The sequence below is a fragment of the Leptinotarsa decemlineata genome, unplaced genomic scaffold (genome assembly GCF_025532065.1).
Source record: "Leptinotarsa decemlineata unplaced genomic scaffold, Ldec_3_MD MMD2_tig00001064_RagTag_RagTag, whole genome shotgun sequence".
Lineage (NCBI taxonomy): Eukaryota > Metazoa > Arthropoda > Insecta > Coleoptera > Chrysomelidae > Leptinotarsa > Leptinotarsa decemlineata.
The window spans coordinates 6,863,810-6,891,752 of NW_027412558.1; the positions used below are offsets into that span (position 1 = coordinate 6,863,810).

At 36.1% G+C, this 27,943-nt stretch overlaps 1 protein-coding gene across 14 annotated transcripts in view; it reads right to left on the bottom strand.

The window, feature by feature from the left end:
- Window positions 1-548: 548 nt before the first annotated feature.
- Window positions 549-27,943, bottom strand: part of LOC111518254 (polycystin-1-like protein 2) — a 60,524-nt gene continuing 33,129 nt past the window's right edge. For 8 of the 14 annotated variants that reach the window (XM_074175584.1, XM_074175585.1, XM_074175587.1 and 5 more), the window contains 17 exons: window positions 27,544-27,777; window positions 23,901-24,218; window positions 23,115-23,261; window positions 22,967-23,059; window positions 21,159-21,377; window positions 17,710-17,859; window positions 17,512-17,657; window positions 16,852-17,052; window positions 14,777-15,004; window positions 13,456-13,534; window positions 12,731-12,913; window positions 7,464-7,607; window positions 7,193-7,404; window positions 6,952-7,107; window positions 6,382-6,566; window positions 4,250-4,476; window positions 549-1,837 (listed from right to left, as the gene is read on the bottom strand). In XM_074175584.1, coding sequence (XP_074031685.1) covers window positions 566-1,837; window positions 4,250-4,476; window positions 6,382-6,566; window positions 6,952-7,107; window positions 7,193-7,404; window positions 7,464-7,607; window positions 12,731-12,913; window positions 13,456-13,534; window positions 14,777-15,004; window positions 16,852-17,052; window positions 17,512-17,657; window positions 17,710-17,859; window positions 21,159-21,377; window positions 22,967-23,059; window positions 23,115-23,261; window positions 23,901-24,218; window positions 27,544-27,777 — 4,194 coding nt within the window. In that variant the 3' untranslated portion in view covers window positions 549-565. Of the gene's footprint in view, window positions 1,838-4,249; window positions 4,477-6,381; window positions 6,567-6,951; window positions 7,108-7,192; window positions 7,405-7,463; window positions 7,608-12,730; window positions 12,914-13,455; window positions 13,535-14,776; window positions 15,005-16,851; window positions 17,053-17,511; window positions 17,658-17,709; window positions 17,860-21,158; window positions 21,378-22,966; window positions 23,060-23,110; window positions 23,262-23,900; window positions 24,219-27,543; window positions 27,778-27,943 lie in introns of all 14 variants that reach the window. The other 6 variants (XM_074175583.1, XM_074175588.1, XM_074175589.1 and 3 more) reach the window with 6 other exon arrangements.

A 27,943-nucleotide genomic window follows, 5' to 3' on the forward strand; every position in this document is an offset into this window, starting at 1 on the left:
CCTTGGTCAACGACGAAACGGACTGGTTTGAGTTTGACGATAGTCGTATCACGAAGTGTTCTGGCGATGTATTGAATCTATTGGAGCCTCTGGAGACACCCTACATTTCGTTTTATGAGAGAGAGGACATTGGCAAATCAAGATTTTCAGGCTGCAGGTTTTTTGCGGGTTTTCCTGCAGCTGAAAAAGCAAATGCGCCACTGGAATCAATGGAGATGCCCCGGAGCGCCAATTCATTTTTATTGTTGTTTTTATTTGTACTTGAATACTTTCTATAAGGTATATATGAATTAAAAACTCCCATAAGAAGCTAAAATGTATCAGTTCTGTTTGCAAGTTTGTACTGAGCTGAACAAAAGTTTATGATATTCAAAAATAGGTTAAATAATGTACAATGCTGAGGAAACACATTCACATTTTAGGGAAAACCACTCGTATTACAGATCACAGAGTGAGTATTTTCATAAATTTTAAATGCATATTTCCTTCATTTCAGTATTGCTCCAGACATCAATTTGAGAATAAATAAAAGAAATAACACAACATCGTTTGCAACCAAACTACTTTAATCCTCAACTCTAAAATCAATCCTATCAAGTGAATTCATTAAAACTGATAAATTATATGACATTTTTTCTAATTTGTTTTCAGTGTTCTCCAGTAGTTTCTCATAAAGTTGCTCCTTATGTTTACCTCTGTTGGAGAAGAGAACCGTTAACACTTTTTCCATCTTCAGAAACACCAAATCATCCACTAGTGTTGCTTTCCCAGGCTTGGCATGGCTTATGAAAAAGAAATCGTTCTCCTCTGAATCTTCCCTAAATAAATGTACAATCATCAATTTGATTAACTTCTCATCATCTGCAGTCAGCTTTTGGTTCCTCTTCATGCTTCTCAGGATTGCAAGGGTGACGTATACCATGGCGTTGGTTTTATTTTTAGGCAGCGTCAGACAATTTGCATATCTGTGAACGTCAGCTTTTGGGAACACCCATTTCCGAACCTCAGAACCATCCTCTTCACCCCCACGAATTCTCGAGTTCCTCAGCTTGACCTCAGCAACCTCTTTATAGTACTGGTACTGTTCCTTCAAATAATCAAAAACGTCATATCCTTGTCCTTTAGAATAAAATACTTGCGCCTCTGCATAAGAAATCGTGATAATAGCTACATACAACGTGAGGAAAAATAACGAAATTAGCATGTAGAAGCTGTAGTAAGATTGGTGCAAGGGAGTTTTCAGCGATGAGAAATCGAAATCTTGATGGAAAGACAACGACATGAGAAGGAGAGTAACTGCGGAATCCAGTAGGTCTTTGAAATCGTTAGACTGATCCCCGAAAAATACCATACCAACGAGGGTGAAAATGAAAATGGTTAGCATGTGGTAAAGAAATATAGAAGCAATAGGTCCCAGGGATGATGTTAGAGTTTTCTCGGCGATCTTTATGATCAGTAAGAACTTCAACAGCTTCCACAGCCTCAAGGTGGCTATGAACACTAGAACAGCTGCTAGGGAAGTGAGAGCAGTTTCTGCAAAGAAGAGGTGGAAGTAGTTGACAAACTCGTTATGCTTGGCCTTCTCTATTCTTTCGAGGAAACGTTTCACCAATAAAGTTCTTTCCATATACAGAAACAGGCACGCCATGCTGATCATTATTATGATTATATCCACTATGTGCCACAGATCTTTGAATACGATTTTCTTCTTCTTTCGTACTAATTTGAGAACTAGCTTTACTGATAAAATGATTATCATGAGAACGAAGCAGAATAATAGAATTGTTAATAACAATCCGGTTTTTTCTTTGACAAACAGCAGACGTGCAGAATTCACCTGAAAAATATCTTTGTGGAGAAACTCTGCGATATATGAAATTGAGACACAAGGTTTTGGATTCGAAATTATCGAGAGTAATACCAATGAATTTTAATTTTCCAACGGAAACGTTTCAATTTATTAATACCATGAGAACAACTAGCACCATGAATCAATTCGATTTTATCACCTGAATTATGAGAAACAACATTTGTTTGAAATTAGTGACGGAACGACGTTTGAATATACAGTGTGACACATTAAAGATGGAGACACCCCTATATTTTAGACCGCACGTTGTGCAATACTTAGTCCGAGCGATCTCGCGAAAATTTCAACCCAAAATTGAAAATTTGACTTTTTCTGTAATTTTCATAATCAAGTCCGATTCAGTTGAATTTAGTCTCCTTTCCTAGCCTGTCTCCAATTTTGAGAAATTTTCCATTTTTCTGTTGAATATGATTGGTTGCGAATTTGCCTAATTTATTTATTTATTTATTTACGGCAATGCCTATTTTTTACAAATTAATTAACAAGTTCACACATATGTATTCAACAGTAATCTGAGCTAGGTTTGAGAAAAAAATATATGAAATAAAATTTAAAAAATCGTAAAAATAAGTTAATGAATCACAATCGTTTGACAGTCTTTTTGAATATTTCCAAAGAATTAAAAAATTCTAAATCTACATTGAATGTATATACAAGTCTCAAAATTCTACCTACAGATTCATTCCGGCCATAGTTGGTGCGACAAAAGGGTACTTTGAAGATTTCTGAATTTCTTGTTCTCCTTGGATTCACATTTAAAATTATAAGTAAGACAAGTTCCGGGGAATTGATGATACCATTGATTATTTTATGAATTAGTGTAATATCTGATTTTAATCTTCTATGAGCCAGAGTATTCAAGTTAAGAATGTCCAATATAATTTTATAGTCATATTCACCAATATTATATCCCAGTTTATATGCAGAGTACCTTAAAAACTTATTTTGAACACTTTCAAGCATATCAATATCCACATGATATGAAGGGCTCCAAATTGTGGAATTGTATTCGATTTTTGATCTGACAATTGATCAATATATAATTTTTCAATTTCAAGAACGAAGTTTTAATGATGAACGAGAACGAGAATGTTTCCTGCTTATTCATCAAACTCAAACAACTGTTCATGCAGCTGCAGTTTCGTAAGAAGGTATCATCTTTCCCTCCAACCGATTTCCTGGAGTCTTTGAAGTCCACTAGATACTCGTTAGGACAACAAGAGGATTGTTCCAAATTCTTGGGGTTCTTGTTGAATACTCTTCGTGAGCAAAACAATAGCAAAATCAATACTCCCAGCCGCTCTGGACTGAATGATTCCGTACAACCCATCTCGTCTTGTGTTTGTAAATCTTTTGCTGGAAAAATCCTCACTTGTTTACTTTGTGGTAAATGTTCAAGAAGTACTGAAAACTTATGTGAATTTCTGGAACTTCATCTAGCTTTTCCTACGACTAATTACCAGTCCGTGCAAAGCTTATTGTTAAATCATCTGAAAATGGAATTTTTAACAGGTGATGATTAACTGTATTGTCAAACATGCACCAAACTAACTGACTGTTATAAGGAAACAAGTATAGCTGAGGCACCAGTCAATCTAATAATAACACTGATGATCTTCAAACAAGACTCAACCTCTAACGGAAGCAAAACACTCTTTGGAAGGTTCGAAATAGATGAACATTTCAACCTAGCAGACCACTGTTATAATATTCATGCAGTCATTGTTCACTATGGTTCTGGCGTTGAACGTGGTCATTATTACGCCTTGGTCAAAGAAGAAACGGACTGGTTTAAGTTTGACGATAGTCGTGTCACGAAGTGTTCTGGCGATGCATTGAATTTATTGGAGCCTCTGGAGACACCCTACATTTTGTTTTATGAGAGAGAGGACATTGTTGGATCAAGATCTTCAGATGATGTGGTGCTGCAGGTTTTTCCGGGTTTTCCTGCAGCTGAAAAAGCAAATGCGCCACTGGAATCAATGTAGTCGCCTCGGAGCGCCAATTAATTTTTATTGTTGTATTTATTTTATTTTTAATGTCAAGAAAAAATAAAAATAATTTTTTTTTATTGAAGTGAGAGATAATTTTGTAGATCTAACAATGAAACCTAACATTTTTAGTGCTTTATGAATTTCTGTAGGAACATTCATGCTAAGTTTAAAATTTAGTCGCAATCATATTCGAATATTTGATTTCATTGGTTCAATTTGAATAGGACAGTGACGGATTATGGTGATGTCTCTCCAAATATTATTCACTTTTCATTTGAGAATAGTTTCATTTTGATTCTACACCTCACATAGAGTATCAAACAAAGTGTCCCAAATTCATACATCAGAGAGTGTTTTTTTTTCTGAAAAAGCACAATAGTCTTACATTGAATTTCGTTCTGATGAATCCACTGGTGCTTATTTCAAATTTAATCACAATCGACTGGAAAAGATTACTATTGGAATTGTACAAGAGGAATTCTATGAAAAGACATCTAGTGAATCTGTCGATCCATTTGTTGCGAAAAATATAGTTAAGGTTGGTCAGGGAATTCTTCATAGTTCGGCCTAAAGTTGCAACGTAGCCGCCACCGGGATAAGTAGCGAATTTTCCTGAAACAAAGAATTATATTGTTAATAATAATAACAGACTGCAATGGACTTATTTCAAGAACATTGTTGGGCAATAAAAATATGTGGCATATAAAAACGATCTGAAACTACTTGAAATTTCGAGGGAAGAAAAAATCTGAGTTGTACTGCGTTCCTTTTCATTGTGAATGAACAATGAAAAATCTGACAGATGAAGTTTGATAAATGATACTGAAGAATCTCCACATGAAAAGCCGAAAGGCATGAGAAAATTAAAAACAATTTTCCACTATGTACCGTAATTGGGAGACTGTAAAAGTAATTTGTAAAACTCTGGAGAGAGTTGATGTATTTTTTTTTCTATCGGAGATGCTGTATATTCTGGAATGAATTGTTCAATTTACTCCTACTTGAAGTCTTGTCTCGATTGTGTGACATTTTATACACAAATTGTTAGTATGAATAGAAATATCAATAATGTATATATGAACTTCAAATGAAGGTATTTAATTTTCAATTGGTTTGGAAGCTTTTTAGTAAACTGTAAGCAGTTTGTGGATAAGGGAACAATATGGTTCCAGGGAGAAATATTAATTATGATTCTTTTTATAAAAATTCGATGAAAATGAATCGAATTCTCTGTCTAGAAAAGAGAATCGAAAAACTAGTTCATCCCTCACTGAAACAAAAAAAATTACTGTGATTGAAAAATATTCTAATGGAGAATTCTTTTCCAGAAAAATTACTCAATAAAATTATTTTTACTGCTCTCAGTAAGACAGAAAGTACAAATGATAATGCTTGTAGTCAGATAGAAGACAGAATGAAATATTTTTCTTTTCCTAATATTGGAAAATTATCTTCCAAAATCATTAAAGTTTTTTACAATGAGAAGAATATAAAAATTCCTAAAAAATATTAAAGTTATTGGAAATATTAAAACACAGTTACAAGACTCTACACCTGATTTGAAAAAATCAAACGTTATATATAATATACCATGTAATAATTGTGATTTAAATTATACTGGAACAACTTCCAGAACATTAGTAAGCAGAATAACTTCCCACAAAAGTGATATAAGATTAAACAAAAAATTCATATGCACTAGCTCAACATTTTATTGAAACAGGACAAAAGTTTTAGATTCAGAAAAAAGTAGGTGCAAAAGACTTTTTCACGAAATGGTCATCAAGAAAAATCCTAATAATATGAACAAAAAAACAGACATTGAAAATCTGAGTATAATTTATAATTATTTATTAGACATAGATAAATCTCAGTAATATTCTCAATTTGAAATTATCACGCATTTATGAAATAGAAATATTTTCAATGATAATGTCACCCTTGTCATTACATGATTCAAACAATGTGTCAATGTCCAGTAAATTTTTGGGTTTGAATAATTTAGTTGCACGGCAAGTTATATATACATTTTATCGCTTTATTTTGTAATATTTTCGATGTTTCCAAAGTGGATTTTGTGACAGTGCCCCAAAGAGAAACTAAATATTGGAATTTTATTTTATTTTATGAGAGAGAGAACATTGGCAGATCAAGATCTTCAGACGATGTGGTGCTGCAGGTTTTTTCGGGTTTTCCTGCAGCTGGAAAAGCAAATGCGCCACTGGAATCAATGAAGTCGCCCCGGAGCGCCAATTAATTTTCAATGTTGTTTTTATTTTTATTTGAAATGAATAAAACAGTAATGAATGATTGTTAGAATTTTTACTCATATATCATTTTTAGAATAGAGATATTATCTTCCTCTGATTTTGAATATGTGTAGTCCATGACAAAGTATGATCTATGTATAATCCTAAAAATTTTGTAATTTTCACATATTTGATTGTACAATTATTTTAACTAGAATTTTCGGTATATACAATTCCTTGTAGTTATAGTCGAATATCGTATTCTTACCAACATAACTGAAGCTGCCAGTTACTGTATAAGCATTGTAGTTCCACACCTGGTCCATTCTTGAAAACTCATCAGAATTTTCGTCATGCCCCCACGTTTCGCTGAAATCTTCGTACTCAGGGCCTTCTGAAAACTCGTGAATGCATTTTTGAGTTACAAACTCCATCGGTGAAACTACCATACAACTGAAATATGAAAATTCATATCAGTTGATCAGCTGATTGAAGCTGATGCCCAAAGCAGCAGGCGCGCAAAGGAGGGTTACAAACAAGGCAGCAGGCGCGCGTGTTAATAAAAAAAATACTTTTTTCAAATGAAGAAATACATGTGAAGTGAGTTCGACTTATATCAAGGAGGTTACCTACAGCGCCATCTGCCCGCGAATAGATCAAGCAATAATGTTGATAATTCTGTCAAATACAGATCCCGAGCTTGATAGTAACAAACAAACAAACACACATATATACATACAGGTGAAGCTAATATAAAGCGTGTAAAAATATGTGAATTTGCTCTAGGATCAAGTTACTTCTCCATTATTTAACGAATAGATAAATTCAACAATGATACCTGACATTAGTTGATCTGAGTTGCCGAAGACGAGCTATGCCAATATACTTATTGTTGTTATCAATGGTCATACCGGGATCTTTGATTACGTATTTGCCGTACCACTGAGGAGATTGCATGGAGAAAACCAATGTATTTGTGATATATTCCTGAATTCTGAAAACAAAACAAAACTCAACAACTACCTCATTTACCGTAATCTTGATTGCTCAGGATATGAAGAACTGTTGGCATTACTCACTCTTTTCGATCAAAAAGTGCATGTCCTTTCGGTATCGTCCTGGAATGTATTCCAATAATCAGATCATGCGCTTCTCGATTGCTCAAAAAGGTCATCGGATCTTTATCCTTCAAAATTACCGTGTATAACAGCATAACGTATATAGTTATCATGATGAGATCTTCCACAATTTCGAAGGTGCTTTCCTTGATATGAGCCCAATGTTTCTGTTCCTGAAATTTTTTCAAAGTTATCAAAGTAAGACCTATAAGAATGCAGTCAGAAAGCATACTTTGATTCGGGCAGGATCTAGTGGTTTGTATACGTGTCTGTAGTAGGATCTTAACGAGTTTTCGCTGAATTTTCTATAAATATATGCCCTTTGAGCTTCTATAGAAGCCATTATCAGTTTTATTCGACGTGAAATGTGAACCAACTGAAAACAAGAGAATTTAGTAAAAGCAATCCAGATGTGTGAAATGAAATTTCCGTTTTCTGGTAGTGGTGTGCAGGTTTTTATGCCTGACGTTTAGTGCTGTACTGAGGTAGACATCCTGACTGCTGATCAAGTGATTCTTCAATTTTTGGGTCAGTGTTAGTAATTTACAATGTATATTTATGGTGGAGCCCTGTTATAGGCCTATGTCTCTTCAAGGTTACAGTTATTTGCTTATCAATGTTAGTGTTAGTTTTTACTTTGTTTGTTCGGATGTCCTGATCTATGACGGTGGTCGTTGTTTGAGGAATGTCGGTTTCTGTAGAGCCAAAGGTGGTGTGATTGAGTGTTCAGGTTGACTCTTCAGGGTATCTGGTATCTGTAGAGTAGGGAGGGTGAGTGTAGACTCACGTACTTAGGCCACATGTGACCCATTATACATTCTCCCGAGGAGTCGCCTCCTAGGTCATCGTCCATCCTGTCTTTTCCAGGAAGGTGAACAGGTCACTAGGAGACATCTCCTTTATATTGACAGGTGTAGGCCAAGACTCGCCGAACACATACTCTCTTTGGCAACCTTGAGGTGTCTCAGGGTGGCATCTGCGAAGGTTTTGGAAGGTGCAGCGATATTTTTGTCATTGCACAGCTTCTTCAACCTTCTTGGGGTTCCCTCCGTGGAGGTGCACAGGTGAGGGCTTTCCTGCAGGGGCTGCCGGTTCCTTGCCTTTATTCAAGGCGGAGCTCTTGGCGCTCACCGCAAGAAGTGCCCTTGCTGTTGAAGTTGATCTGCTATGTCCAGCCTCATTCTAAGCGGTAGGTTGGTGTGGACATTTCTGTTCATCTCCAGCCACCGCCTCAGACTGGGGTGAACACTTGTGTTCAGCCTCGGGATTGGTTTTTGTTTTTGTCGTTTCTGTTGTTTCATTCATGTGTGTGCCTACAAGTAGCAAGGAAAGAGTTGGTCACCTCTGGCAGAGCCCCGCATTACCAGAGGTAGGCTGATCACAATGAGGTTTTGACAAGTTCCCCAAGGGGAATTGTTCGTGACCGCATATCACCCTGCGGCCATTCAGCTGTCGGCACGATTCCTTACACGTAAGCTTGGGTAGGCTGATCCACGGTGGCATGTTTTGCAAAGGCTTTTGGGGGGTTTTACTTCCCCTCATCTTACTTATTTCTGCCACTGACCAGGATTCCGGCGACCCCGTCCGTAAGGCCACATTGGCCTCTCGTTTCCTGGCCGTTCCCCAATCCGCCACCTGGGGACCCGCCCGATAGGTAGCTCAACCCACGGGGAGTCGTCAGGCTGTTCCAGGGCGTGAATTTTCCGCTATCTGATAGCCAATGGATATTTTTCTAGGATGTTCTGGATCTGCTCCGTAGGGTCTTTCAACAACCCCAGGAATCTGGCTGGGGGGAACGGGAGCTTTTTCCATGGTATTGTACGGAGACCGTTACAAGAATGTACGATGCAGGCATCTTATTTGGATCCCTGGCTTTTTCTGTGTACTTTTGAGGACAGGCAGCCAGATTTCATTATTGTTCATTGCCTCTACTTTTCTATTGATATTATCCCTATGTTTTTGAATTTCATTCGCCGCTCTATATACTCTTTGATAGTAATTTTGAGTTTTATCGTGTATTACTGTATCATTGAATGGGATAATGTGAGTGCTATCTTTGTTGAAAGCTTGTTCGACTGCAGCTGATTTGTCGGTTGGTCCAAGTCGAAAATTTCTTCTCCTGGTTCCAATGTAGACCAACCCGCAGCAACAAGGAATCCGGTATACTCCGGGTATTGCTAAAGGTTCTCTGGGGTCCTTAGCCGACCTTACATTTTGTCTGATAGATTCTGCCAATCAGGTATCAGGTATCATTTCAAACATAGGAAAGGACAGCTTTTTCTCTCTCCAGGAACGTGGTCTACTACCTGTAGACCACGTTCAAAAAAACCAGGAAAATTGCTTTCACACAGTTATTTCCGCCTGCGAAACTTTACAATCAACAAATCCAGGTATTATTGAATTTATAGTAATGTTGCAAGTGTCTTTTTTCTACGTATAATTCAACTCTCATTACGATTCATAACTCTCCAACCTATCTGGAATACACATAGGTGCTTTCCTGGAACCCCTTCTATTAAACTCAACATTGAGTATGGCAAAATGGCAAAAACGATAATTAGTTATAGCAAAAGTTCTCATGGAATACGACGAACATTCATGTATTCAGTATAACAGGTAGTGGAGGTGTCGCATAGATATTGTTCACTTCAACACGATTTCTATCGGTGATATCAAAAAAAAAAATGGAACAAGCCGTAAACCACCATATTGGAAAGATCAACAGCCGACCTTCTATCGTATGTCACCTATATTTGGAATAACGCAATCGAGAAACATGGAGAGTCAAGAGCTGTTACGCTTGATATTCCTAAGAACTTTGTCCGTGTGTGACATTAGGGTTTGCTGGCTAAACTTGGATGATATGGCTCAAACACCTGCTTATGCAGTTGCAGTTTCGTAATAATGTATCATCTTTTCCTCCAACCGATTTCCTGGAGTCTTTAAAGTCCACTAGATACTCGTTAAGACAACAAGAGAATGGTTCTGAATTCTTGGGGTTCTTGTTGAATACTCTTCGTGAGCAAAACAATAGCAGAATCAATACTTCTGACCGCTCTGGACTGAATGATTCCGTACAGTTTATTTCGTCTTGTGTTTGTTTATCTTCTGCTGGAAAAATCCTCACTTGTTTACTCTGTAGTAAATGTTCAAGAGGTAGCGAAAAGGTATGTAAATTTCTGGACCTTCAACTAGCGTTTCCTAATATGACTAATAACCAGTCCGTGCAAAGCTAACTATTAAATCTTCGGAAAATGGAACTTTCAACAGGTGATGACCTACTGTATTACCAAACATGCGCCAAAATGACTGTTATAAGAAAACAAGTATATCTGAGGCACCAGTCAATCTAATAATAACACTGGTGATCTTCAAACATGACTCAGCCTCTGACGGAAGCACCAAACTGTTGCGAAGGTTAAAAATTGATGAACATTTCAATCTAGCAGACCACTGTTATAATCTTCATGCAGTCATTATTCATTGTGGTTCTGGCGTTGAATCTGGTCATTACTACGCCTTGGCTAAAGACAAAACGGACTGATTTAAGTTTGAAGATAGTCATGTCACTAAGTGTTCTGGTGATCTATGGAATTTATTGAAGCCTCTGGAGACACCCTATATTATGTTTCATGAGAGAGAGGACATTGGCAGATCAAGATATTCAGATGATGTGGTGCTGCAGATTTTTCCGGGTTTTCCTGCAGCTGAAAAATTCACCACTGGAATCAATGAAGTCGCCCTGGAGCGCCAATTAATTTTTGTTGTCGTTTCATAATTTCATGATTTGTATTTCAGAAGTAGTGTTTGAACGCTGCATGTAAAATGTGGTAATCAGTTTTGTAGAATGCTATAACCTATTAACGCTTTCTCAACAATAAGGTTTTAGGAAAAATAAATCAACTTTCAACATCAACATTGGTGTTCTCAGGGATCCATATTTTTTACTGTATATTAACGACAAACAGCAAGAAACCAAGAATCAGTGCTCTGCTGACGACAGCACACTTGTCTCGTCATTCCATTTGGATTCCAGGACTGTGGATACACATTTCCACTGGCAGCAGGAGGTTGCATATCTCAAAGAGGATCTAGAGGTGATTTCAAATGGGTGGAAGTAACCAGGTTCAATTCAATGCCACGGCATCGGTTTTCTCCAAAAAGATAAATGTCTCCGAACCGTATATAACGATGTCGGTACAGACAATTCCGCTTTCCGCATCGATACGTTTGTTAGGGGTTAAAATGGACACCAAAATGTTTTGCACAATCATATCGCTGGAATTGCAAAGGTTACTTCTCAAAAGAGAAAACTTTACACATCTCAGCAACTTTTGATGCTTTATAAAGCTCAGATCAGACTTTTGGAGTATTGTTCACATATATGGAGCCCGCTCCCTAAGCATACCCTGAAGCTGCTAGATTATATCCATCCAGAAAAGATATACGCTTGATTGAAAGGTAATGGCTTTCTACTTTTTCATTTTGATACAAAAAAGTCTAGGAAAGACAGAAAGCAATCAATTTAAAAGAGCATCTCTATACAAAGATGTGTAGAGCATGCGAACAAGAAACTTTCAGATACAAACAGGAAGAAAAAACCATCTTGAAAGAGCTAATTCATATAAACACGAAAGACAAATACTTTCGCAACAAATACTTTCATATGAACACTGAATTATACAAAAAACAATTTTCTTTATTCAGTATGTTTTCCAAACATCGCTTACGGAATTGAATCAGATATCATCCACAGGATTCCTACACAATACGAGTATAGTAAATGAAACAGATAAAATTTCACTTACTCATGGAACACTGTCATTCTCACTGGTAGACATCTGATGTTTCGCCGTATGACACATTTTTTTGTATCAAGATGGAGAAGTAGAAAGCCAAAAACCTTTCTTTCCAAAAAATTAACCTCTCCCAAAATTTAACTTCTTTCGAATTATAGGATACATTATTCATCCATTCGTTTTATTGACATGCTACAAATGTGATGACGTTACTTGAGGTATTGAAATGAATTAGGTAAAGTAAAGTAAACACCATATTTATCGAACCAGTCCTAACGTTGAACCTTTTGGAACGGTAATTAGCTTTATGAGACTGACAGGAAGTGAATTTCATTTCAAAATGGTGGTTAATTATTTATCATTAAATTGATGGATGTAGCCGTTACTACGCGTTTTTTACCACTTTTAATTGTTAACGTTACTGCAGTTTCGTCCTATATGGACATTCTCAAACTAATACAAGAAACTTTCATTGTATTAGTTTGAGAATGTCCATATATATATATATATATATATATATATATATATATATATATATATATATATATATATATATATATATATATATATATATATATGGGAATATTGAATATTGGAGATACCCATTTCTTACTCTTAAGAAGATAAAAGTCGATTTGAGACATTTGAGTTTCAAAGATCATTTCCTACCTTCAGTTGTATTATATTTATTATTACTTACTCTTTTTGTTCTCCTAAGGATGAAATTATAAACAATCGTGACTAAGTTTTCCAGTAAAAAAATGTAAATGAGGAGACTGACCACAGTCGACGTCAACCACAATAAAGCAGTTACATGTGGTACCCAAAATCCTGAAATGAGTAATGTCGTCATACAAGCAATAACGAGGAAAATCACCAAACCCTGAAAAAAATTAGGAATTTCATTTTTTGAACTATTTATAATGTTGAATTTCTGAATCGGAAGAATGAAATTGTAGATACTTGAAAAAAAGGAACAGGTGAGTATTGAATAGATTCGATATATACTATTTTCAATATTGATTTTAGACACATGGGTTGGCCTACATATCGGACTCGTCCCCAGGTGGCGGATATAGGGGAACGGCCAGGGGACTGAAGTCCCTGCCTGGAAAGCCAATGTGGCCACCTTCAAACAAACATTGAACCAAGGTATTATTATTCATTATCTGTTACCACAAAATATAAAAAAACAATATCCCTAGGCAAATTTGAGAAAGAATTAAATATTTTTTTTGAGAAGAGAGCTCTCATTATTGACTATTGAGTATTTGAAAAAAATACATTGTTTTCATATGTTGAGTACTGTTGTTTTTTCTGTTTGATGAATAGAAGAATAGTTCAAATTACGTGAAAAGTAACAATTTGGACTATCGTGAAGTTAATTACTATAAAAATTCAGAATGATTCTGGAATATATACTAACCAACAAAATATATTTATCTGGAATGAATATTTTCCAAGTAGTCCAACTTTCTCACCGTATTTTTCTTCTTGATGAAATCTGAAACAAACTATTATCACAACTATTTTTGTCTGAAGTTGCTAGTATATAGAAATACAAGATATATTTTATAAATAGGGAAGTTAAAAATATTTTCAATTCAGTTGAAATAAAGTCTATACTTATAAAAGGTGAACGGTCTACAAAAAAGTCCTCGATGGTATATATCTATCTCTTAGGGATAACCTACAATAAACATTTCTCTTCTTTACTTTTTTACGAAGCGAAATTAAGCAATCTAACATTAATCCTTATCGAATGAAGTACCTTAAATACAAGGTGCATTTAATATAGATCAATATGGGCCCTTACAGCATGTAATTCAAATAAATATTTTCGAAGAAAGTTTAGATTTGAAATGCAGGGGCATACTAGTTGCGGCGGTACCGGCCAGGGGCCCGGTGGCTTATAAATAGCGCGTCGAAGGCCGCGCTTCGCCCTATAGCATTTTATGATTATCAGCGATCGCACGCATTCATATGTATACTAGCGAACCGCCCCGGCTACGCACCGGTGCAATGCTGACACTAATACATTCACCCACCGGAAATTTGAGGAAACGGATAAACAGTGATGAATAGATAATTTTGTTTTATGGACAACCCAATTTTCACAAGTAAACGCCCTCCTTTTGCCCCCACGGAGGGCTCTCCAGTTGGAAAATTTGAATTTCGTTTCTTATTGCGTATCTAAGTTCATATACAATGTTTCAGTTTCATATACAATGAAAAGCACTAAGTAAGTCTTGAAACTATATAAGATATATCGTACAATTGAGAGAAAGAAAGAGGTAACTTATACAAATTATGTCAAAATTATTTGTGTTATGTTGAAATTTCTTCCTCTTTTACTTTTTGTTATGTACCTATACTTTGATAGAATCTCTATCAAAAACTGTAAGAATTTTTCAGGATGATGATATTTATTGTTACATATATTCGAAAAATTCGAAGACAGTATGTGATAATCAATATTCGTAGAAGTGATAAAAAAAAGACTTTTTCTATCCCAGGAGATTTGAACCGAATTTCTACTTGCCCTATAAATGATAATGAAGATACTAATTCGATAGGTGAAAAATTCCTGTTGTTTCAAACTATTTCGTTCAAGAAAATATTGCAGTTTCCCTGACAAAAAAAAATTATGGCGATGGATAGAAGCAAATAGAAATGGCCAGAAGTCTCTTGATTTGATTCCCATTGACAAAGAAAAAGTTTGTTTTTTAAACTTCTAGTTTCTTACCTGAAAAAAGATACAATGGGCATATGTATGAGAAACGTTATAGCAAATCCACCCAATGTAGTCCATAATAGGTGCATGTGAAAGCCGTACTCCGAATACTGGCCTACACTGTCGCTATTCTGCAATTTTGGACAGCCGTATAAAAACAAAATTATAGTGTATGTGGTCATGAAGATTGACATCATGATTGTGAGTCTCTTGGTTCTTGAAATAGTAGCTTCATCGTCGCTTAAAATGAAAGTATCAATTATCATTTGATTCATCCTGCCATTCTATAACCTTTTATAGCAAACATTTAAATGAATCTTATAAGTATAGGTAAGTTTTAATATAGTCGTAAGTTTTAATATATGAAATCAGTCGTGCTGTAAATAACAATTTTATGAAGAGTTAATAAATGAAATGTCTTGGAACATATTTTGAAATAGTGTTTATATTTTGTGTGAAAAGACAATACAATATTTTTGAATTTTCCCTCTTCAATGAAATATTCCCAATAAACATTTTTCAATTCATTATTCATTCATCTGAGCTTCTGTCTTCAATAAAAATTGATTGCTGTGATAAACTTTCTTCTGTAACTGTTCGAAATGAAGGTTTCGAAGCCTGTAGTTTTTTAATGGGCATGCTCACGTTTTATTTTTCAAGAAAAACTGAAATTTCTCGCATGATTTTTGATACAGAAAATAGGTCGAAATCATCTCTGAATTTTAAAACTATTCTAAAATACAGCGTGTTCTATTTGAAAAAACTGAATTTTGGCAAATTTTTATAACGCCAGAATTAGTCATCAATTCCGAACACTTTGTATGAAATTTTGGAAATGTTACTCTTACAAGACGATGGAATGGAATATTTCATAGGAGAATCAGTCGAGAGCCGAAAACCTTGTTTTTTTGGGTGAAAGAATGAATATCTTCAGAACGATTCATTTTCAAATTAGAGTTATGTTATATACCGGGTGCTATATTTGAATTGAGAAAGTTGGTAACGCCATTATTTTCATTCGATGAAGCATATTGAAAATCATATATTTTCTTATTAGTCAGTGTGCTATGCTTGAAAACTGACAGTAACCAAATCTAAACAAATTAACTTCACAAGTTCAAGCCAGTCTCAGATATACCTACACAGTAAGTTGAATGGATTGACGCCTATCAGAAAACAACTACTCCCCTGGCTAATACCACGAAGGGCGTTGGAGTTGGAATCTTCACATAAAATTTCCTGCATATGCAATTGGCAATACAACTGAAAGAGTCGACCTTCAATTTTGGAACGGGCACACTCGCAGACCGGTTTCGGGCTCATCAGCCACTCGTCTGTGCAAGATAGTGGCCATCATCAACCCAAAGTCAATGATATTCCTTATTCAGAGGAATCGGGCATATTTCGGATATGCAGTTGGTTAGTAAACCTCGTCCACTAGATGGAGTGACATTTTGTTATTCGCTCCAACTAATGAAGAGAAATGAAATACTCTGAAAGAATTTCCGATTTTCAATTATGGAATATCATTGACTTTAGGTCGATGATGCTCACTATTTTGCACTGGCTTATGAGCCCGAAATCGCCAGTGTGCCCGTTACAAAATTGAAGGTCGACTCTTTCAGTTGTATTGCCAATTTTATATGCAGGGAATTTTCTGTGAAAATTTCTGCACTGACGCCTGTCGGATATAATCCAACGACATTCGTGGTGTTGGTATATCCGAGACTTGCTTGAACATTCAAAGTTCATTTCTTTAGATTTATTTAATTTTATATTTGCCAATTATCAGGATATGAATCCTATTATTTCTCAAATAACGACTAACCGAAGGTCATAGCGGTGTACCCTGTATACTTAATATCACTCTCTGAGGAGACATACTTAAAAAATACGAAACACAGTTTGTGACATCTGTCAATAAACTCGTCTTACAGTAAAATTCTCAGTAAAAAAAGCATACTTTTATTGAAATAATGTTATTGATTTGAATGATAGACCTTAACAGAATAAAGTATACTCGTTTATATTTCTTTTTCCAATCAGATGTTGAATTTATTATTCGCATATTTCAATTGATCACTTACTGAAATATATTCCACATGTGGCATCCGTGAAGTGAGAATTTCCTAAATGAAAGACTTCGTTTTTTCTTTACATATGGTGGACTTTCTGGTACAGCAGTGAGAAAATGATTTTCTTTATCGCCTATTTCAAATCGATAGTTGATGTTGAACCACCAATATTTGTTCATTTGTAGGTCGACAACTTCTATCTCGGAGCAATACCTGAAAGGTTTCTCTAATATGAATATTATATATTCAAATAATACAAATATACAAAAATAATTGAAGAAAAAATGGATGCCACTGGTGTGAACATTTCACAGAACATAGATGAAAAAATATTGATATTGAGGAAAAACTAACGGAAACGGCAAAACCTACTAGGTCGTTTGAATCGGACAAAAATTTCGTACTTTGGGGAACTACAATAATCTAATAACTAGAATTGTCAAATTTCGTGTTTTGGCCCTATCGCCTCCATTTTGAATGATATAAAAAAGAAGAGTAACTCTCAATACTGTTTCATGTTTGTTATATAATATATAATTTGCAATGCGACGTTTTGTTCATTAGCTTACATCAATAACTTAATTTATTTGAATAAGGACCTCTAACTGAAATAACTAATTCAGCTATGTATTACAAAACAGGTCAGTATCCTAACATTTTTATGGGGCTTACCATGAGGGCCGTAAACCTAAAGAATCGAACCAAATTTCCAGTTTTTCAATCTCCCCCAAATGGAGTTTCGTTGCTAGAAAAAACCAATCTTCCTGATTATGTTGCAGGATTCTTTTCTCTGGATCGGGAAAGTTCAAAACGTGCTCCTGTAATATATTCTGTGAAAAAATTCATTCGAGACTTCTGTTGATACTTTACCTTACTCTCCGAATTTTTTCCATACAATTTTATCACTATATTTGATGTCGTTCCAGCCCCAGATTTATTCCCAGTTTTCACAATGAGGAGGTATCCAAATCGATGAGAACTAGGAATGTCACTTAAGAAGTAAATGCTTTTTTCAGAGATCTGTTAAAAAAAAATCATGAAATTCTGAAATGAAGAACAGATCTTCGAAAATAGGGTAGCATAAGTTAACTAAGTTAAAAGGGTACAATGTTAGTTCGAGTTTATGTAAACTCAGTAGAATTTCATAGCAACGATATGATGAAGTGATTTATTTAGAGAGGATTTGGTGAATTTTGTGATGTATTTTATTTTTAGTTTGTTGTCGCATTGAAAATGTAGAGGGAATATGTGATTAATAACAATAACTATATGAGCAATCACAGATACTTGATATTTTGAGCTTGTATGCCTACCAATGCTTAGAATGGATGTTTCATAACCTACATCGGTTCAATCGCCTCATGGAAGTGGTAACCAGATCACTGAATAGTCTCACAGTATATATACCAATGTTCAAAAAGAGCCACACAAACCATCTTCTTTTTTGGGCCAAAACTGTATGATCTTCTACATTATGAACTGAAGATAATTACAAACTTCCATTAGTACAAACAACAATTAAAACATTTCATTTTGAAAAATTCAAAAGAAATTTACAAAATGATAAATGAGTTGATGTATTCTCCTACAATCCTATGTTCCCGAAAATATCTCATTCTTCAATAAGGTATCACTCTCCCTTCAATTGAATAATATACTGATTTGTTACACTTTCACTATTCAAAGAATTACTGTACAATTACAATATTTCTGGAAATTGCAGATAAGCACGACTCAAGCATACAAAATGCTTAAGAGCAGTCAAATCATCCAACAGAAACTCAATAATAATCGTCGATATGTATCTTTATTTGTACACTTTAGTTTGAAAAAATTTCAAAGCTCAATAATGCTGTAACCTGAAACTTAACTATCAACAATAAGAACTAATAACTCGAATATACAAATTTTTGTGTCTATTGAAAAATCTATCAATCATGTGACTGTTTCATGTTGAACCAATCACAGTCGACCAGATTCATAACTCACCACTTCGAGGCCAATTACAGATAAGCAATGTTACAGTTGCCTTTGAAGCCTTGAGAAGTTCTTATTTCAAATTATGTTTTCAAATGTCATACTTGCTCATTGAACTTACAATTCGTTTGAATCTAATAGGAAATCGCGATGAATCTAATGGGAAATTGCTATGAAAACATATACATAGTAAATGAAAATCAGATCAGAAATTTGTAAATTTCAGTTTTTTTCCTCCTTTCAGCTTATTACTATATGAGCGATCTTTGAGAAAATTTTTGGCCAATTTTTCTCTACGAATTCAAATTGAGTTAAAGCGCTGTCGAAACAGCCCAAAATATTAACCCGCCATTTGGCAATGATATCGCTGTTCGACGTTGGTTTGCAAAATTTCGTTCTGCAGATTTCAGCCTTGAAGATGAGCCCCGAAGTGGCCAACCTACAGGAATCCATGACAAAGATTGGAGACTGATCCGTCATAAACTGTATGTGGTATGACGGAAGAACTGGGCGTCAGCTCCCATGCCGTTTTTGATGGTTTGAAACGTATTGAAAAGGCCATGAAGTTCGGAAAGTGCTTGCTCTACGATTTGGATGATCGAAAAAAATGTTCACGTTCCGATGTCTGTCCACCCAAAACGATCCGTTTTTGGATCAGATCATCACGTGGGATTAAAAATGGATCCTCTACGACAACAGTTCAACAGTTCAACAGGTCAGCCGTTTCCCAAAGGCTAACCTCCCCCAAAAAGACCATGGTTCGCTGTATGGTGGTCAGCGGCTGGTGTGATTTACTATAACTTTCTGCAATCGGGCTAAACCATCACAGAGTCCTATTGTGTGGAAATCAACGAGATGTATCGAAAAATTCGACAGCAGCAGTTCCATGACAAAGCCCATTCACAAGTTTCACAAATCAACGTCCGAAAATTAAACGAATTGAGCGTCGAAATGCTCCTTCACCCACCACACTACCTAATCTCCAGATCTCTTCCTAATCGACTACCATCTTTCCAAATACCCGATAATTTTCTCACCGGAAGAATCTTCGCTAATCAGGACCAGGCAAAAATGGCCTAATCAGATGTTTCCATCGAAAACTTCACACATGTTTTTGTGAGGAAGTGTTTGAAACCTTTGGTGTAGTATTGAATGTTCCTCAAGAGAAATATCTTCCTCTTGAATTGTCAGTTCAATGAGCAAGTATGACATTTGAGAACATATTTTGAACTTCTCAAGGCTTCAAAGGCAACTGTAACATTGCTGTGTCATCTGTAATTGGCCTAGAAGTGGTGAGTTATGAATCTGGTGGACTGTGATTGATTCAACAAGAAACAGTCACATTATTGATAGATTTTTCAATAGACACAGAAACTTGTATATTCGAGTTTTTAGTTCTTACTGTTGATAGTTAAGTTTCATGTTACAGCATTATTGAGCTTTCAAATTTTTTCAATCTAAAGTGTACAAAAAAAAACATATCGACGATTATTATAAAGTTTCTGTTGGATGACGAGACTGCTCTCAAGCATTTTGTATGCTTGAGTCGTGCTTGTCTGCAATTTCCATTCTAAGCATTGGTAGGCATACAAGCTTATAATATCAAGTATCTGTGATTGCCCATATAGTTATTAATCACAAATTCCCTCTACATTTTCAATGCGACAACAAACTAAAAATGAAATATATTACATAAATATATATATATATATATATATATATATATATATAATTGTAATTCTACAAAAAGGATTCGAAGCTTTATATCTTCTATCAATTATCTGCGAGCGCTTTCGACAGCTGGTAGTACTGTCATCATCTGGCTATGTCAGATGGCTATTCAAATTCGTAAATTCGTTTCTGTACATGGGGATCTCGTAAACGATAAGCGATAGAGTGTCGGTTAAATTATAGCAATGTTGTGTATTTCAGAGACCTATTCAATGATGTGAAAAAATCGGATGAAGCTCTTTTGGTTCTGAAGATATACAGGAAAAATAAAAAAATCTCAAAATATTTTTTTGCATATATCTTCTTTATTCGCAGACATATTGAAAATCTGTCCACATTTTGCTATTGGCACTTGATGTGGGCTCTCAGAATATATCCATGAATCTTTTCTTTAAAATACGCAACTTTGACATAGTTCAACTGACACTCTATCTCTTATCGTTTACGAGATCCCTGTGTACAGAAACGAATTTGAATAGCCCTGTATATATATGAGAACAGTAGCTATTCGTATAGCTATATATCAACAGTAGCTGACAAAATCAGGATAGATATTGGATTGAATTGGAATTGGAAAAATAACATATTTCGTAACTTTGACTGTAACTTACCTTCCTTGAAGACAGTGTGATGTAGATCAGCAGGACACAATAAAGGAAAAAAGCTACCGCTACGGAAATGAATATGATGAAGTTTGTCTCCAGCTCAAGTTCATGCATTGTGTAAGTTGATCTTTCCTCTCTGATATTATTATTCCTTATCTTGCCAGACAAAACTGAAGAGTGGTAACAGAGACAATCGAAACGCTCAAAAGTTGTACTTGAGTCTGACTGAAAATTGATAAATGAATAAGAATATCCGTCGAAATTAAAACAGATAACATTCCTGTCGATAGTATTGATACATTTTATAACAATATGTCTTGAAGTTCTTCTCAACAAATACATAAAGATACAGATAATGAACAATACATCGCAAAGAATGTGTTATCACAAAAGGAATACAGAAGTGAAAAACAATCTTTGAAATCCCGTCCAATGAAAAGATTATTGTATACTTCCAAGGTTATAATTTTTGTCATTGAATCGTTTGATATTGCACATCCTTGGTTTATCACATTTACCCAGGATACACGATTTTTGGATCCAATGCTCATTCACCTCACGATGTGAGAATAGGTCATTTGTTAATGATACCCGCTTTCAATTGCATCGAAGCTTTGGAGGAAGAGTCTCATCAATATGACAACCTGTGGATCAAAGGAATACTTCTTGGCCCACAAACAGGGGGAAGTAGACATTTGAGTTTGGAGTGCTGATATAATTTCTCTATTATATCAACAAGAGGGTGATAAATAATAAGTCAATGTTCAAATATAAGTAAGACTCCACACACTTTTTTTGAAGATTTTTTCCTGGATGGCAAGAACATTTGTAGACTTCTGGCAGAATCTTCCAGGATTGGCTCACTCTTAGGCGTGCATTCACCCTTCGAAGCTTGATACCAAAACAGTTGTTGGACTACAGTAGGGATGAACTTTGATGTCCAATAGGCCTCCTTACAGGTCAGTGTCTACTGAAATATACAGACTCGGACTGTTGAAAGACAATGTGTATCACCTCTGTTTGGAAATTGATGTAACAGCAGAGCACATACTTGTGCCTACCCCGCAGGGGGCCGAATCAGGTTTTTAGAGTTCGGCAGAGCCGTACTCTCACCATTCGACTTGAACTACAAACTAATCGGCTCCGTTAAGAAGCTGGGTTTATTTGATCGAGTGTGAATAGGTGTGAGTCACAATAAATCCTTGGGGGTTGCGGTGACCCACTCACTTCGGACCTAACCTAACCTAACCCATTCATCCAGAAATGGGCCTCATCGCTGAATATGATTTATCCATGAAAATTAGGGTCAGTTGTCAATTGCTCCACAGTCCATTGAGCATATACACGTCGCTGTTTATGGTGGTTTACTTTCAGTTCCTGGGTCAGTGAAGTTTTGTAAGGGTGCAGGCCCAAGTCACGATGCAAAATCGCTAAGTTGGGGTCTGCGAAAGGCCTAGACTGCCTCGGATTCTTTTGCACACTCTCACAGATAGTGGCGATGTTTTCGGCAGATCTTGCTTTTCGTGGACGTACGGATGTTGGTTGATCGTTTACTGAACCAGTGGACTCTAATTTATTCACCACATAGCGAATAGTTCTTTCGGTAGAACGATTATGGCGACCGTAAAATGGGTGAAGCGCGCGGTATGTTGCCCGAACATTATTGAATGCTTTATCCGTTCATGATGATTTGGCAAAGCAGATTATGAATAAATGACAACTAATTTGACAGATGTAGCTTCTACAAAATGATCGTTATCAATCGTCAAAGTTTGGCAGTTTTCCTGTTGTAAGAACCTATACGAGTATCTTACCCCGCAGGAGAATTCCCAATTTCTTATTGACGGTTCCCAATGGTAGCAGGACATGGTGTACACTCGGAACTTGAATTCCTGATCCTGTTGATCCTAAAATTGAGAATGACATGAGGTGGAAAAATTGAATACTTTGTGAACAACCCACTGATCTCCCGGGTAAAACGCATAGATAATGCCAACCATCATAGTCGAGTTCATGCGGAATGTAAAGCGTATTATGGATGTGGGTGACCAATTTGGCTTTATCTCTGAATTCTTTCGGAGTGGGTTTCACGAAATCTGAAACATAAACCTTGAGAAAATTTAAAAAAATTAGTTACCGAAACGGGCAATGTTGATATTAGGCAAAACGATAGAGCGCCGCGTTGGTAAATATTGTTGAAATTTATGTCCTAAAGAAAATAACGCAGGCCGTCACTGGTAGCCATAAACCAATCGTGACGTAGCTAAGAGCACGCGAATGTACGATGTTCCATACCGCTCTAGAAGCAGCGAGAATAATTCTACCGATTTCGATGGAACTTCGGCGAAATCTCTACTGCATTATAACGATATATAAACGCTCGCCTCCAGCATATCGACACAGTCAAGTAGACGTTACAGTGCAGTAAGCGAAGTGATTTAGTAGGGCGATAGACAATCAAATAATAGTTGAAGTTTTTGTTGAAGTGTTCTATTGAAGGAAGGTAATATAGAATTAGAGAGCACAGACCAGTGAATAAGGTAATACAGAAATAGAAAGCACTGATCTAGCATCAGTGAATGATTGAAATGAGCACAGAACTGATCAGAATTGTCGAAATATTGGTTCAGTGGCGTGCCGTAGAAGTGATATAATAGAGTGAATATACTTGGGCAAGTTCTGAGAGTTATAATTGATTTCCCTTCAGACCAGTCGAATGATTATTCAAATATTCGTTAAAATACTCACATTGAGGCTCTCATTCAATGCCAATTCTTCAAAGTCAATGATGTATCCTTGTTTTCTGAAGACATCTATCCGAAACATTGTAATCCTTTCAAAAGCATAAATATCCAGAGGCAAAGTAGAATTTGTTTGACTGGGCGTTCTGCTTGTGTGTAATACAGTTGCAGCGGTTTTATTCTCAATGTTTTTGAATGATATCAAAAATGGTTTTACGAATTTCGTTATAACCTCTTCCTCGACGGAGAAAAGTAACATCGCTAGTGCGGTTGGGATTTTCTCCTTTTGTGACCACCAAAACAGGTTTTTGGACACTGTACATAACTGAAACAATGTTCTCATGTAGAAAAAGTATGTGGAAACTCATGTGAGAAAGTTCGAAATAGATGGTTTCAGAATGAAAAGAAGAAATATTTTGAATATGAATATTACTGGAGTTCTTCCCAACAATAAATCGTTATTTCAACACTTCGACACGTGTTTAGATCACCAAGTGGTTATCTTCACGAGGAAGATCAAAGATAGTTTGATAAAGATAGTACGATCTTCCTGGTGAAGATGATCACTTGGAGATCGAAACACGTGTGGAGAAATATGGACCGATGACGGCGCCAGTCCAAAATCCACACCGAACAGTTATTTTTTCTAGATACATTGGATGCTCTTGGATCTCATGTGAATTGGTATCGTCCGAATCGATAATTTTGTTTTTTCACTGTTTATTTTTCGATGAAAATTAGCAGTGAGCAACTGCCCACTGCTCCAGAGCCCATTCAGCGAACACACGTCGTTCATCTTTAGTTCCTGGGTCAGTTTAATGATGTAAGGGTGCGGACTCAAGTCAGGGTGCAAAATTCGACCAGTTGTGGTCTGCGCAAGGCCGAGTTTTTGTACGGTACAAGATGGCCTTTATCAATTGTCAAAGTTCGAAAGTCCCTATTGGAAGACCTTTGATTGAAAACTGATGCTGTTTGAAGAATTCATTCTAAACACCAAAGGCAGAGAGTTTTTCATTTGTTACACATGGATCAGAATGAACTCAATATCTTTGAAGAGAAAGATATATAATAGTCCTCATGGAAGGTTCTATCATTATGGAATGGGATGATGGTTCATCTCAAAATAAAACCATGCAGGGAACACAGACATTTTACACCATGTGGATACCGGAAAGAAGTATACTTACCTGGATCTACATCACTCCGAAAAGATGATCACACTGAAGAAGAGAACTTCCATCGCGGCAAGTATCAGCATAATGGAAGTAATGATACGATACATATAATGTATATCTCTAATATTGATCATTTTGATATAGTTGGATATCAACCCCAACTTCAAATTCAGTTCAACAAGGAAGTTTTGTCTATAAAAGTGTAGTTCTTCAGGACATCAAAGTATATTTTTTTTCCTTTCTAACTCTCTCTTTCCTCCATGGAATGAGTTGTTGGATGGAGAAAAGTTACCTTGCCGTTCCAATCTTTCTCGACTCTTTTGGAATCTGGACAAATTGTATCAATTCGACACAAGGACTCAAAAAATGATGCACCTTTGTCTAAATCGCACTTTCGACTGTCATTAGGAGATTGGATCCTCTTTTCATCATGATTCGTGATCATGAAAGAACCAGACCTTCCAATTGGACAATCCAAGCGGTCGATCAACTTGAATTTGTTTTTAATACTGAATCTGGTGGTCTGAACCTTGTCACCGAATTGGAACCCACATCAAATCGAAATAAACTATTTTACTTCTACAATGACATCGACGACTCAGATTCATTCCAGAAGCAGGATCTACTGCCACACTTTTGAGAATACTATGCATTCACTCTTATTATTTAGACTGTATGTGGTTTCAACCCAAATTTATAGATACATTACGGCTTTGCGAGTATGTATTTCGCAAATTTCAAAAGTATGCTACCTCATGCAACGGAGACAATTTTACTCATTATGAAGAATGTGTAATGCCACATTTTTCTGAACTATTCATTTCCCAATCAAAAGTAGATTTGAGATATCTAGTCTTCGTCTATCAATAATCAAAGTAAGACAATGTTAGTTAAAAAAAAGACGTTGATGCGAAAGAAATATTGGAATTCACTCTTAGAGCTTCACAGACTGCATTTTTTGTGCAGAATACATCTAGACTAGACCATTGTGTGAAAATGGTGTTTGCCTCAAACACCAAAAATCCTGAGTGGGTCATGACCAGCTGCCCCAAACAAAGGTAGTAGAATAACTACCACTACTACTAAGGAGCTACATAGTCTGTTGACGAAAGTGAAATACACAATCTCTTGAGGAAGTATGTTCAGAACATAAAGTTTCGGTTCCGTTTTCTTCCTTATCTTTTTGAGCGATATTCATTTCATCCGGAGCTGAATTTCCCGAATTTCATGTTTTTTTATGCTAGAGGACTACATCGTTTTTTACAATCAAGTTTCTCTTTTTTCTACTTAGTTTTAGAATCGAGAAAGATAATATCTATTCGATATATTGAGACAATGACTTGAGACGGTCGAAGCAGTTTCTCGATTTGACAATTCTGATTAAGATAACATGTATTATTATGAGACAGTTGCTAGAGGGACCATCATGTACACTTTCCTAGCAATAAACTCAGTATTCGAATATTCTGGTGTGCTTCAAAAAGCTAACCCTTGGTCAACACTACCACATAAAGTTGTAATAGTATTTTGTCTACTGAACTATTAAATATTAGTAGATGAACAACACGGTTTCTGGCACAAAATCTCATGTATTTTCTTATAGCGCTAAATTTTTTGCAATTTTCATGACATCCGATCGGAACCTTGTAGAACACCCAACTCGAGGTAGGTGTATTTCGGAAAGAATTTAGTGAGCGGGAGAGAGAAACGTATGACGCAATCGATGCAGAGAAGGATGGAATGAATATCTGAGAGTCGTATTCATAATCCTCCATGCTTAATTTTAAAACCGGCAACGCTTCAAATGATAAATTGCCCCATGCTTGCGCTATCGACGTATCACTTCGATACCATGTCCATCTCTCTCTTTCTGCAGCGATTACGACGCACGTGTCTCTCACTTTTACACACGTACACCTTTTTATGAAACATCAATTCTTCTCCGATTCTATGGATATTTCCCTATCCTCTACATGAAAATGTAGAGGAAAGGGAACCAATAAATGATATTAAGTATAGAAATGGAATCAATTTCTGTCCCACAGGCCACATTAATATCAACAATTCGCAATTCTTTCAATGTGTCATATTGGTGTCAGGGCTAAGGACAGCGTCTATCACGTCGACGACGTTCAATTTCCATATCGATCGCTTTTTTTAATTGAATTCCCCTCAGCTGCCGATGACCACAAGGACCACGTGAATGGAACGCGGCGACAAGGAGGCTCAGGGGTGGAGTCCTAAGTAGGAACGACGGGTGAGGCGGACTCCCAAGGGGGCCCACGCTCTTTAAATCTGTCCGATACTCATTCCATCCTTTTCTGTATCGATTACGCCACAAGTTTCTCTCTCCCACTCACTGAAGTCTTTTCGGATGTCATGAAAATTGCAAAAAATTTAGGGCCATAAGAAAATACATGGGATTTTGTGCCATAAACCGTGTCGTTCATCTACTAATATTTACCTGGAACTTACCAAAACATGGACATCTTTTTTTTCGTATTCAACGAAATCTTTCGAAGCTAACAATTCCACACCTTGAGACGATATAAGTACATAAGGAATATCGAGTCCCATTTCTCTTGTTGCTGCGATTTCAAAATTGCCGTTGGCAATAACCTTTGTGTCTTCTCTGTTAACCATCGATAATGCCAATGTCCTTGCGTTCACGTAGCACTGATTGACTATGTTTCTGCAGGCAGTGTCGTACTGAAGACATATCAAGTTAGAAATATCACTGTGATATGAGAAAGCAACTTTCAATTAATGGAAATCCTATTCAAAATTAGATATATCAATGTTCTAACTCAATCTTATACTTTTTTACACCTCTAGCAAAAAAAACTAAAACTATTGTTGAAATAAACAGGAATCA